The sequence below is a fragment of the Monomorium pharaonis genome, chromosome 3, assembly GCF_013373865.1.
Source record: "Monomorium pharaonis isolate MP-MQ-018 chromosome 3, ASM1337386v2, whole genome shotgun sequence".
NCBI lineage: Eukaryota > Metazoa > Arthropoda > Insecta > Hymenoptera > Formicidae > Monomorium > Monomorium pharaonis.
In genome coordinates, this window is record NC_050469.1 from 13,905,619 (window position 1) to 13,919,094 (window position 13,476).

Consider the following 13,476-nt stretch of genomic DNA (forward strand, 5'->3'; position numbering starts at 1 on the left):
CCAAAGAATATTTCAGAATTCACATATATGAAAAGTTAAAGAAGAAAAACTTTAAACAAATAAGATAAAACATGAGGATAAAAAGATAACACGTCCGTTCAGTCCGATAGCTGGTCAGTTATCATGTATGTAAATGCCACCGACGCAGGGGATGTGACGATGTAAATGTGCGTCAGGGTTGCTACATATGTTATATACGTATGCTATATCGTTACAAGACGCACGCGACGCCGGCGCTGCATCCGATATAAATCGCCGCTGCTCTCCAACGGAAACGGCAGCTCGGAAAAAATTGGCTGTCTAGTATTTCTTGCCTACCGAGAGACGAGTGCGATGGTCGCCGAGAAAACGTGAGCACTGTGCGCGAGTTTTCATTCATTCATCGTGTCAGATCAACGCGCGCGTCCATTCGATCGTCACCACGTCCTCGATCATCGACTATTCTTGACCCAATCTCGCCTTGTGTACCGTCTAACTGGTGGCGCGTGATTTACGAGTGTTATGTAACAATCAACTCCGGCCAGTCACTTCGACGCGGCTACGCGTAGTGCGAGCTGTTACTTTTAAGAATCACTTTTCTTATCGATTTGGAGTCAACGGAACTTTGAAAGATGGTTATCGAATTCTAAGCTAATTCAAAATAAATTAAATTCTAAAATTTTTTTAATTCTTGGAATTTGTTTCGATAAGTGCAATTTTTTCATCAGCAAAATGTGGTTTCATAAGCTGATGAAAAAGTTCATATATGAATATATATATATATATATATATATGTATACATGTATAAAAAATAACTCTGCAAATTTTAGACACCCTATATGTAATTATGCGTCTGTTCAATATTTCCGAGTACGAGTGATGTGGTGAATCAAACGGAATTCGTAGTTCAGTTTATAAAATTGATAATTGAAGTAACTTTACTAAGCAAATGAATAAGGAGTAATCGATAGAGAGTTAGCCTAGGGGTTTTGGAGATATGTTTTCATTATGAATAACTTTTTGTTAAAAATATGATCGAGAATTTTTCAACTTAAAGATTCTTGTTAATTGATATCTTATTATTAATATTTTAGTTAATATATTTTATATTTTTATTAAATAAAAAATGTATTAAATTTGTACATATTTTTAATATATATATTTCATTAAATAATATTTTCCATTTTTTAAATTACATATAAAAAATCTTTTAATCAATTTTAATTAGTCAAATTAGACACAATATTTATCAAAAATTAACAATAATTATTTGAATATTCTCTTCGTAGAAGCATTTACTTAAAAAATTTCATAAATGTTGTTTGATAAATGTGATATATATGATTTTTTATAAATGTGATTTGATAAATATGATTAAACATAAAGATTAATCATAAAGATTGATCGTAAATATGAAAAATTAATAAAATATTGATAAAAGAATAAATTTTACATATTTTAAAATGTGTAAAGATATTATTTTTTAAATTTTATGATTTTTTACGCTATGCATATAAAAAAATTCTTAAAAAAAAAGGAAAACAATATATTTGCGCAGGAACATAAAAATAGGAAGACTCAATGAAGAAGATAAAGAAATTTTTCTGATTTTTTTTTCTACTTATAGCTCTTGCACCTCAGGACAAAGAAAAGAAATAAGAATTAATTTTAATGTGTCGCGTTTGATTTCCCGACCGTTTCTAACGTTTCAACGTTTCTTCAGGCCGGGCGCGGAGTTCGTGATCGGCGCCCTGGCAGCGGTAGGCGCCGGTTTCTTCACGAATCCAGTGGACGTGGTGAAAGTGCGACTGCAGCTGCAGGGTGAGCTGGAAGCGCGGGGTTCATACACAAAGATATACAAGAACACCTTGCATGCCGCGTATCTCATAGGCAAACACGAGGGTGTGCTGGCCTTGCAGGCGGGCTTGGTGCCCGCGCTTGCCTTCCAAGTGGTGCTCAACGGTATTCGTCTGGGCGCGTACAAGACCGCCCAGAGGTACGAACTGATCGTCGACAAGCAAGGCAACACCGATATCTTACGGACTGCCCTGGTGTCCGGCTCGGCCGGCTGCGTCGGCGCCGTCCTCGGCAGTCCGTTGTATTTGGTAATCGTCCACTCAACCGTTCCTCCGATTCTCTTTTATCGAAAACTTCAAATTTGATTTTCCATTATTTATTTTTCATTCTAAAAAGATGTATATACTTCACTTGTTACGATGAAAGCTTCTAAGATTTTTAAGATTTGATGACATTTGTCCGTTAAAAAACATTCAAAGAATAAAACTTCCAAGTCTCGTGGCTGTCTAAAAAATATCTCATTAAAGATATCTTCAATTTATTTAAGGAGATTATTTAAGGAGAACCTAAAAAGAGTCTGTTGAAATAATTTTGTAGAATTTCTAAAAAATATCTGTAGACATCTGAAAGATATCTTGAAAGTTATTTTTAAGACATTTGTCTTACATAAGATACTTTTCAAATTTCTAAAAGACGTTTTCAAGACATTGTCATATTTAAATAATATTTCAAAATGTTGCATATATAAAATATCTTTCATTTTGCTAGAAAAAGATAGTTTTTCCGAAACTTTTAGAAAAGATACAAGACATCTCAAAACACTATCACATATATTTTAGAAATTTAGAAGATATTTTGTTTTATTATATATGGGTATTCTATTTTGAACAGATTATTTAATCACAATGTCTTTTGAATAAATTAAAATACGAAATAGAGTAACAAGAAACACGCTATAAAAAATAAGACGTGATTCCCCGCAAAAGAATACGTACAAATGTCTCTGGCCAAAAGTCGATTTAATAGTAAAGGTATAAGATATAAATATTTTTGCCTAGAAATGTAGGTAACAGTAGTGTCGACGCTACACTCCATCAACACTCTCGGATCACGGCTAATCGGATTACAATTGTTTTAGGTGAAAACGCAGTTACAGGCGCAATCCGCGAAATCCATCGCCGTGGGCTATCAGCACAATCACTCGGGATCGTGGGACGCCTTCAGGTCTCTGTGGATGGAGGGCGGCATCGTGGCTCTGTACCGAGGATGGAATGCTAACATGCCGCGCGTATTCGTCGGCTCGGCCACGCAGCTGACCACCTTCGGAATAGCGTCGGACTGGTTACGTTCGCTAAATGTAAGTAATACTTGATACCGCCGTTATTTCCACGCTATCGTTTCTAAATACCCTCTTTTTCACCCTGAGATCTCGCTTCCTCCCTTTGCTCGCTCGCTCGCTTAGCCTTGCGAGCTTCAGCGAGAGCGATCAAAGAGAACTGAAAGTTTCTTAAATATAAAAAAGTTGCAACAATTTAAATCTCTCTTGAGAATCAAAGTGCATTTGGAAGGTCGTCTAGTGGATCTCAGCGAGATCCGAGGGTTACTCATCGGTAATGTGCGACGGTACAGAGCGTTCGTAATTTCTCTCAGATATTTCCAGATCGCCCGATACTGCTGACCTTCTTGGCCTCCTTGATCGGAGGTAGCTGCGTAGCCGTCACCATGCAGCCGTTCGACGTCCTGGCGACGCGATTGTACAATCAACGTGAGTATATTACCCGCGCGACAAGCCCCCCGTTAAACGTTAAACGCGCGACTCACCGAAGGCCACAGTTGTGTCGGTTAAAATTACAACAGTGAACAACGAGATCGCAGAAAAATTGAAATTCCGACGTGAACATTCGTCAAATAAGCGCTCGGAGAAATATAAAACGCGATAATACATTGAGCTGGCATAAACGCGACTATAAATACTTAGCGATCTATGCGCGACTATAAATACAGTCCTAACGCGCGTGTGCAACTATAAATACGCGTAAAGGACCCGTCATGAAAATTTTCAAGCGTAACGTGAAACGTTCGATTGGAATAAAGAGACATTTGAAAATCGGGAAGAATTTGATATCGCCCAGACTTTCTAATACCGTTTCGTAGATCGTCGTGAAGTATACAAGCGAATTTTACGCGCGCTTATTGCTATTATCTTTGAAGATCGTCACAGCTTGCACTAAACGTGTTTCTAAACGTTTCTAACGCAGAGACGGACATGGCCGGAAAAGGCGCCCTTTACAAAGGACTCGGGGACGCGCTCATCAAGATATTCCGCACGGAGGGTCTGACCGGCCTGTACAAGGGAACGTTTCCCACGTGGTTGAGGATAGCGCCGCATACGGTTCTGTGCCTAGTGTTTTACGAGGAGCTAGATCAACTGTACAGCAATTTTAGAATACGAACCGATTGACGCTAGTTTTAAATTTGTAAAAAAAAAATTATACATACTGTATTTACTCTAGGTATGCACACAGCGATTTTGTAAGATTTTTCAAGAACGTTGGACATTAAATATTACAAATTTATATTCGGAGCAGGTGTTTATGTTACTGGCAGTGGTCGCTCGATTGCGGAGATAGAAGTTTTAAAATTACGAACGTTGAGATACTGTAGAAAATGTAAAAAAACCGCGCGTATTTTCTAATCGTCCTCGCGCGCACGAGACACTAGTCTACGTCATTAGTTTCAATATTTACGGAATACAATATATATACAAATAGTTTATATAAAATTTGCATACTGCTGAATCTCGCTTTCTCTAATAAATTAGTCTCGCATCAGGAGAAGTCCTTTTTTTTTTACGAATTGTTTGACGCGCGATCGCCTGAATTAATCGGATGTGGACGACGCGCGAATTCGTCATTCGCGTACGAGTGTCCCGACAATTTGATGAGTTTCATTAAAAAATTGTATAAAAAGTACTTAATCGAATGTTAAGCGTTTACGCGGCAGGTGTTGCGTTCGGTCTTGACTTGAAGCCTTGAGTCATGACCGCCGCTATGTCCGTCGTGCTTCGATCACGCGTTTCGGGCAGATAGATCCTGCAATGAATAACAACGGTTTCACATTACGCCGCGAGTAGAACACACACGCGGTGCGGGTTGACGTGAAATAACAGCAAAATAAAACTGTATTGCTACGTACCGATTGACCTGTACCAAGATCAGCGTGCTCCCGGCGAAGACCAGAAAAATGTACGGGCCGATCACAGCCTGCATCGAGGGGAACATCATTCCAACGAGGAAATTCCCTCCCCAGTTGAACACGCTGCCCAATGACATGGCAGCAGGCCTGGGTCCGACATCGAATAATTCGGAACCGATGAAGAACGGTATAGGACCGAGGCCGATACCGTAAAATATCACGTACGCCAGCACCGCAACGGTGCAGAGCCATGGCATGAACGAGGCCGCGTGCTGTAAGCAGATGTGTCACTAAGCCCAACGAAGATTTATCACTGAGATTATAATATGACAAAATTATAATATAAAGATTTTATATACAATTGCTAGTAAAATTGCTCACGATTAGCGCGATGGAGATGCACAGAACGATAAGGCAACCCACGCACAAGTAACAGCTCAGGAACAGTACTTTTCTTCTGCTGAATAACGACATTATCGGCACAGAGATGACGGCCATTCCAATGTTTGCAACCCCAGTGCCTAGGGTTGCGTATTGAGCACCGGTGATTCCCAGGCCGGCCCCGAGAAATATGGTGTTGGAGTAGTAAAAAACCGCGTTAATGCCACTGAGTTGCTGGCCAAACTGCATCAGGCATACTAAGAATAGAGGTAGTCTCACGGCCGGGTCTCTCAACACGCGCCTAATGTTCCACGTTACGCTCGCTGATCTCATCGTTAGTTCATGCTGCAGGCCAGTGATCTCGTTTTGCAGGAGCATTACGTCCATGTTGCGCAAACGACTGAGCTCTAAAGGGGTTCGAAATATGTAAAATAAGTAAAGACAAATACGGGTCAAAATATAGATTGTAAAGCGACTACAAGTTTATTAATACTTGAATTTGTAAAATTCAAGTATTAATAAACTTGTAGTCGCTTTACAATCTATATTTGTAAAATAATTCGTATTGCGCACCTTTAAGAGCCTTTCCCTGTTCTCCTTTAGTTACATACAAGTACTTCGGACTTTCCGGCAAAGTGATAGTTAATAATAATGCAAGGAGGCATAGCGGTGAGAAGAATGCCAGCATTATGTGCCAGGACTCGGTAGTGCCCAGGACAGTTTCGAGTCCGGCGATCTGACCCATCAGCACGCCGCTGGTGATGCCCAATTGACATAGGACTCCAACGGCACCTCTCAACTTTAAAGGTGCTATTTCTGTCATGTACATCGGGAGCAGAGCGGTAGCCAAGCCGCCGGAAAGTCCTACGGACATTTAATTAGAAGAATTATAACATATTCAGAGATTCAAACATCAAGAATTGAAGAAATGAAGGCTTATACTTGCTTCCAGCTATAATTATTGCTACAATTATATGTGTTTTCACGTTAATTAAGTTAACGATTCCTTAACTCACCGACGAACACTCGGCCGATCAGAAAAAGCTCGACCGAGTTCATGACTCGTACGAGTATGAACAGAATGGCCCCTGCAATCCCGCAAAGATTTCCGACGCTCAACGCGCCCTTCCGCCCGAATCTGTCGCTCAACCAGCTAGCAATCAAGGATCCCGACACACCTCCTATAAGAAAGACCGATACTATGGCGGACCAGAGTATCTGGAGCTCATAGCCGGACAATTGTACGTTATATCTTTCCCTGATGCTGTCGTTGCAGAACGTTTGCATAAGCTGTAAGCCGAACATACGACAGTATAGTTTCGGGTGACACTGCGCTCGGCGGAATATGCTTGCATATTGATCTATTACGAACATGGGCAGGATTGTTCATGACGCCTATGTTATATCCTGCTGGTAATGCTGATCCCAGGCAGCAAGTGGCACCGCCCAGCACCAGTAACGGGGTCCATCCACCGGGGTCGGCATCGTGTGCACTGTTACATTCCTATTAAAAAAAGAAATTAAAGGGATCAGAAATTACACTCCAATACCACGAGAGAATTTCTCTTAGCTTCTCCTTTTAAGCGAAAGGTGAATGGTTCATTACGCATAATAATATATTTATTTTGCGTAACGGGAGCGATACAACTCGGAGAATTTTCTTTGTTAATGGATAAGTAACAACTTGCAGATTAATAATTATTTACGAGCTACCGTTATTTTCTAATCAGCAGTATAATCACGTAAAAACAATGCAAATAATGCTAATTAATGCAAATACAAATTGTAACGTAATCTATATAAACTTTACTTGCGGCATCCGTTGGCACGGGTTTTATTATGGCGATGTATGAAGATGAAGATTCTGATAATTTCATATCATGATCCAATTATACGATAGAATTTTCAGATATCGTCCGCTTTGCGTAACAATCAATAACAAAGATATGTTTAACATTGTGATATTACGGTTGTAGTTGTGGCTGGATCAATGTAGTTAATCTTCTAGTGACTCTCTAATGAACATATCCAATCATTACTCTCTTTCGCTTTACTGATCTTACAGGAAAAAAAAATACAAATATCCATATTTTCCAAATTTTCGTAAGTAGCGGACATGTTGATATCTTTAAGTAGCGGGCTTCACCAATCTCTTAAAAAACAAAATTTACGATATGTAAAATCAGAAGACCATACCGCTCACATAATTAAGCATCGCAAGCAATATGAAGTGTGTTCTGCACCCTCGTAGAGACCAATCAGTGATAACATGGAAAAGCCAGGACGGAATGACGGAACAAAACTCAACAAAACCACACACCATGGGCATACCTGTAAACTGTTCAGATAGCCAACCATGCATTATTATGAATTTGTCATAGAACACGAATATATGCCCTTCGACCTGTTTGTCTTAAGGGCATACTCACGTATTCGCACACATTCGCACACGCATACGCTTTGGCACGTATCCTTTGTCAACTGAGAATCAAACAATATTCTACATTTGCGGTGTACATATCAAAATGTATTCCGACTTTAATGGTAATTCTATAATATAGTCTATTAAATATAGCCTATAAATATAGATATATCTTTTCTTCAGTTCAGGATACTCTAAAGAAACATGCATTAATATAAATAATCGTGAGTGTTACGTTAGCAAAGCGATCATTTATTAGCGATACTTAATATTTTAATCTTAGCACTCTATTAAAAAACTTTGCCTATTATATCGAATTCTGTTATTATTAGGGAGATACACAGAGAGCATATCTCAATCATTCAGTAAACTTATAACGGCTTATATACAAGCTCGTTCGTAAAATCAATTAAATCGTGATAAAGATCAAGAAGCAAGAAAATTTTAGATCAGAGTCAGAAAAAATATGCATGTTAAAAAAGCATTACATAATTTATTTAAAAAATGTTAATTTGAAAGTTATTTAAAGTTAATTGAAAAGAAAAAACATCTCTCACTAAGATTATAATATTAAATAAAAAATTAGTGAAGAACCAGGGAGAATCACTGTATTTTTAAAGGTAGTATTGCGGGTGATTGAAAAAAGAACGGTAAATAAATTATTTCGGAAGAAATGGAAATGACGTGGCGTGATAATTGAGATATGCGTCAACTCGACTGAATTAACAAAATCGAAATTGAATGATCGCCAATGCAATCGTATCGATCGAATACGTCTGTACGTGATGTCATATATTTCTTTTCTTTTTTTACCGATCTGATAATACTGCTGCGTTGACATTAACTGCCCGTAATAATTCGCTTCTATTGTTCGCTACGCGATGCAAAGAGAAAGACATCGCAAAATGCAAATTGCCCCGCCGTTAGCAAGTTATATCTGGCGCAAAAGTTTTCGCAAAATATAGATACATACTCTCATTTCACATACAGGCGCTACATTTAATAGACGCTTGCATATGCAAATAATTATTGTACTCTTCTGACATAACACTTTTCCTGCGCAAACCTGTACCACTCGCAGATATACAGGCAGTGCACGGGATGGCTATCACATTATTAACTACTCTGGGTAGAAGATACATAAAATAATATTAATCCTTTATAGTCGAGTTGAACTCAATTTAGTCTGGTAATAATCCATCGAGTAGTATACTCCAAATATTCGATTCAGTACGGGATAATAAGCGAACTCTTTTGGAGTCACATTCTTGAATCCTATTTAGATTTCGCCAATTAAATGAGATACTCGCTCATTCAATAATTATTTGGAAATAATGGCCTGTAGTCTAGATTGTCAACTCACTTTGATCAATAAAAGTGAGTTGAGAATATAAACTATTGATTTCCAGTTAAAATATTTTCACCAATAATTTAGACTGTAAAGGATTCAAGAATATTAATAATGAAACAAAAAATAGGTCTTCGGTAAAAGACCGCCTGTGTCATTATATTAAAAAAAAAAAGAAAGAAAAAAAAGAAACAAGACACAGACTCCAGTAAATGGAGCAAGGGCGGCGAGACTTACGGACTTCCGCGGTTCTCCGGCCAACGATTTCACCCTCGACACATCAATGCACAGCGCGGACACGTCGGTCTCTGCAAACATAAGGAGAAGACTGCGATGTACACCCCTTTGAGTGCCGTCATTTGGAGGATGCGAGGCGTGATTATATGCATCGCGTTGTGTAACGACGAGGATGACAACGGCGGACTCGACCTACGCGAGGATCGATGAAAAGATGCGAGGCGCGCGAGAGGGTGATGACGTCGCAATCCCCAGGTCAATTTTGATTCGTGCTTCTACCCGCTTCAGTTTTTCTCGCCGAGGACACGGACTCCGAACGTGGAAGGCGTTTCCGGTCGCAGCGGTAAGGGTGGAGGTGAGCTTACCTATCGTCATACCGCGTGGCCGCGAATGACACCACCGGTGATGACCCGATGTCCGCAGTGGACGGAGACGTCGCAGTTGGTCGCAGCGTACGTTGGGTCAGGTCAGATCGGGTCAGGTTAGGGTTGGTAGCGCCGCGTCATCTACGTTAACCCCCCGTTCCGGGGGCGGTAATACAATTCGCTCTTACAATCAAGTTCTATTGATATTATAGATTTGAACTTTTTTGGGGGGGGTGCGGATCTTTATCCTTATATCAGGACAACCTATTTGCGCAAAGTAAGATTTATAAGATCTCTAACACTATACTATTAAATTTATACGCATTTACATAAATTGATAAAATCAATATTTTATTTAATTTTAAAATCAATTTCTGGATTTAGCTATTCTGGACTTTGGTTATCCCATTATAAGCGTTGAGATTCTATTTTAATCAATGAAGTACTTGTACAACGTGGTATTGAAACGATTTTAAAGACCAGATCCCAGGAAGAAATAACAAGTAATAAACGTCTATTAGATATTTGTGACGCTCCATCTAATTTAATAGATCAATTCGATTTACTCTTAAAAACTGAATATTGAAGTAATCTATCGACTTGAACTTTTGTATAAAATTTACATTTGTTTGTTTACATTAGGATAAATAATAAATATTGTAAATTATTAAAATAGCGCAGTTTTAAAAAAACAAGTATTGATTTTGTAACAAATTTAATAAATGATAACAAAAAAATTAATTTACACTCTATAGACGTTGCAATAATTCTAGTTTATGTTATAAAAAGACCATGTGTTTGATATAACTTCAATTTCTGCGTATACGTAAAACACATGTCTTTTTATAGCATAAACTAGGATTATTATTGCAACATTTATAGTGTGTAAATTAATTTTTTTTTGTTACCATTCAAGTTGTTTTGAGAAATGACGTCAGCCAACTTAAAAAATGTGTTTATTTTTAAATTTATGTAACATATTATTGCATTATTAAATTTCTCGTCACTTTATAATTTGTGATATTACTTATTCTCGCCTCGATTTAAGGATTACATTTCAAAACTGATGAATATGCAATATTAGTATGAAACCTTACTCTGATCACGCGAACTTTGATTTTCGCACATTCTTTCAACGCATGAGTTTTAAATCCCGCTAGATAGATTCGCTAGACATATCCTTGGACGTGAACATGTGTTCTCCGTTTTGTCTTCTCTTTCTCGTGCTTCTTCTGCGAAGTCCCCAGGCAAGGAAGGCAACTCATATAAGGTCAAGCGATATAGAGAGTGTCCAGAATAAAAGTTCGAATCTAATTTTTTTTTCTTAAGCTGTTATTCCTTATGCTTTTAACTCAAAACGCTTTTATATGAAAATATGTGAAGTAAAAAAATATTAGAAAAGTAATTTGTTCTCAAGTGATTAATAAAATCTGAACTTTTCTAAAAAAAAAAAATTCTTTAAACATTAATTTTTAAACAAAATTCGAATAAATTTACGTTTTTATTTTTCTCAATAGTGTATTTTATATCCCTTCTCATTACTTTTTTGTAATTAATGTAAATGTAATTTGTACGACTTAAAAGTAATTTAAGTCACACAATTAGTATTCAAATTTTATTTATTAATACGAAGAGTGCAATGTTTAATTTTATTACAACTGTGTTGTTTTTTAAAACTATACCCTTTTACAATTTGCAATATTTTTTATTTATTATAATGTAATAAACAAACATTTATTTATTTAAATTATTTAAATTTTACACAAAAAAGTTGAAATAGATAGGTAACTTCAGTAGTTTCTAAGAATAAATTAAAAAGAAATATATTTAGCTTTTTCAATATTAATTTTATTTTCCTGAACACCCTATACGTCTCATTTTTACGTTCTTATGCGGCGACGCATAAATGTATCGTTGGCGTGTTCCGACAAGGCGTGACTTGCGAGTCTATGGAATTTCTGTCGATTCATAATTAATGCTCAGATGCGAGTAAATCCGACGTTATAAAACACATGTTGAACCTTATAAATTGTTCAATTATATCGTCATGTGATCTCAATAATCCTTTTAGCATATTTTTTTCTTCACCTTCAGAATCTAAACACATAAACCTGTTATTTTTTATCTCTTACAGATTTTTTTATGATATTTGCTTCAAAAGAAAATAATAAATAATAATTTTTTTAAAAGGTAATAATAATTTTACCCCTTAATGTGCAAGAACACACTCGATAAAAAAGTATGTGTCTCTTATTTTTATCCATACTTCAATATATCCCAAAGCTTATTAAAATCGAAGAGGGACACTTAGTTGTGTTCCTTTGTCAGCTCATTTCTTGTTTTTCTCTCGTTTAACGTTGCCTTTCGCAACTATTTCTTTTTTTCATAACTCAGTATTTTCCTTCGTCTCTTTTTACTCGCGAAATAAACGAATCTCTATTCTATGGAATGTGATGACTTTTTTGAAAAAACGAGACTTCAAAGAAGAACAAGAAGAAGAAAAAGAAAAAAATGTGCTCTGAGAAGGAAGTTGAAACGATTATTTAATGACTAATTAAATTATATATAACTGATTTGACGGAGTTTGACCTTCGGATCACGGCCCGCTGTCATCACGAAGCTGCCGGGGAAGCGGATACGCGGAGAGCCGCGTTGGCGCTCGGTCTTTGCGTCAAAAATTCGCATGAAAATAGAACGTCCTCGCGCGTGCACGTGGCCCGCAAGACACGCGCAATTGTGACGCGCGCTCGCAGGCCACGAGTGTTCGCCGATCGTGTGCTGCATATCGCGCGTTGATATCGGTTCCGGCTGTGACAAGGGCGTTTTTCCCATGCGGTGGACTATAGAATTCGAAGGCTTACATTAAGTTTAAACGAGCCCACGTAAAAATAGCAAGCTCAACGACAAAACGTGTACACTTGTCGCCCGTAGCCAATGATAATATTTTTATTAAATTTTTTAACATTTTTCTTTCTGTTTTTTGAAAACAAAGCTGCTTGTAAAAAATAAATTTTACAGTGTAGAATCACTCACATTTTGATCGCTGCACTTTCTATCATTGACGTTTTCATTGCAGTAGAAGCTAAGTAAAATTTGGTTTCAGTAAAAGAGAATAATTATAATAATTTTAGTATAATACACAAAAAACGATTAACAAAAAAAAATAATAGTATAAACAAATAGTACGAAGTAATTGTAAATGGTACAAAAGTCTATTACCGATCTTGAACACGCGCCATGTATTTTATACGATTCTTAACAGTATCAGAACGTTTCATAAGGGTCTTTCGAAGGATTCCGGTTCTCCACGCGATTCGGCTCAATTCCTTATTGCGTTCTTATTTCTTATTTTACACCTCAAACCCGTACCTTGATTCTCGTCCATTGTCCGGCGTGCAGAGGCAAAGTTTGCTGTGGTCGTGACGCTCGAAGAGGTTTTTAAGAGCGCACCAAGTATCAACCGACGTCGACGTGGACTGCGGTCTGACTAATCACCATCGCGCCGTTTCTTTCCGCGCGTCTTTCGGCTACCGACGTTGTCGCAGTCGCGTATATTGGACGACGATAGCGATAGGATTAGCCAATATCGCGCCGTCTCGTTAGTTTTAGGTAACGTTCACACGACAAACGTAGCATAGAAATAGGCGTGCGTTTAAAGAAACGGGAAAATCGTCCTACAGGAAATCTACTCAAACCAGAGCCCGAAACTAAAATTATCTTTACAAATATCTTTATTTTTTAAAGAAATTTAA

The 13,476-nt window shown here is 37.6% G+C and overlaps 2 protein-coding genes across 6 annotated transcripts; one reads left to right on the plus strand and one right to left on the minus strand.

Moving 5' to 3' along the window:
* The first annotated feature begins 4 nt into the window (after positions 1–4).
* LOC105829702 (solute carrier family 25 member 35) lies at positions 5–4,360 on the plus strand. 2 transcript variants are annotated; one of them, XM_036285089.1, is made up of 6 exons: positions 5–350; positions 1,703–1,800; positions 1,870–2,084; positions 2,915–3,133; positions 3,427–3,541; positions 4,035–4,360. In XM_036285089.1, exons 1-6 carry the CDS (start codon positions 166–168, stop codon positions 4,235–4,237), a joined length of 1,035 nt encoding a protein of 344 aa, XP_036140982.1. In that variant the 5' UTR covers positions 5–165; the 3' UTR covers positions 4,238–4,360. The 2 variants fall into 2 exon arrangements, with proteins under 2 accessions (XP_036140982.1, XP_012524200.1); XM_012668746.3 differs by having other exon boundaries at positions 1,703–2,084.
* A 257-nt stretch (positions 4,361–4,617) lies between these two features.
* LOC105829677 (solute carrier family 2, facilitated glucose transporter member 1) lies at positions 4,618–13,228 on the minus strand. Of its 4 annotated transcripts, XM_036285088.1 has the most exons (9): positions 13,094–13,108; positions 9,725–9,865; positions 9,360–9,430; positions 7,549–7,690; positions 6,369–6,856; positions 5,926–6,216; positions 5,353–5,759; positions 4,972–5,243; positions 4,729–4,868 (listed from the first exon to the last, which is right to left on the minus strand). In XM_036285088.1, the coding sequence occupies exons 5-9, from the start codon at positions 6,724–6,726 to the stop codon at positions 4,769–4,771; spliced, it is 1,428 nt and encodes a 475-aa protein (XP_036140981.1). In that variant the 5' UTR covers positions 6,727–6,856; positions 7,549–7,690; positions 9,360–9,430; positions 9,725–9,865; positions 13,094–13,108; the 3' UTR covers positions 4,729–4,768. The 4 variants fall into 4 exon arrangements, with proteins under 4 accessions (XP_012524165.1, XP_036140981.1, XP_012524174.1 ...); XM_012668711.2 differs by lacking the exons at positions 7,549–7,690; positions 9,725–9,865 and having other exon boundaries at positions 4,618–4,868; positions 6,369–6,642; positions 6,725–6,856; positions 13,094–13,228; XM_012668720.3 differs by lacking the exons at positions 7,549–7,690; positions 13,094–13,108 and having other exon boundaries at positions 6,369–6,642; positions 6,725–6,856.
* Positions 13,229–13,476: the final 248 nt, after the last annotated feature.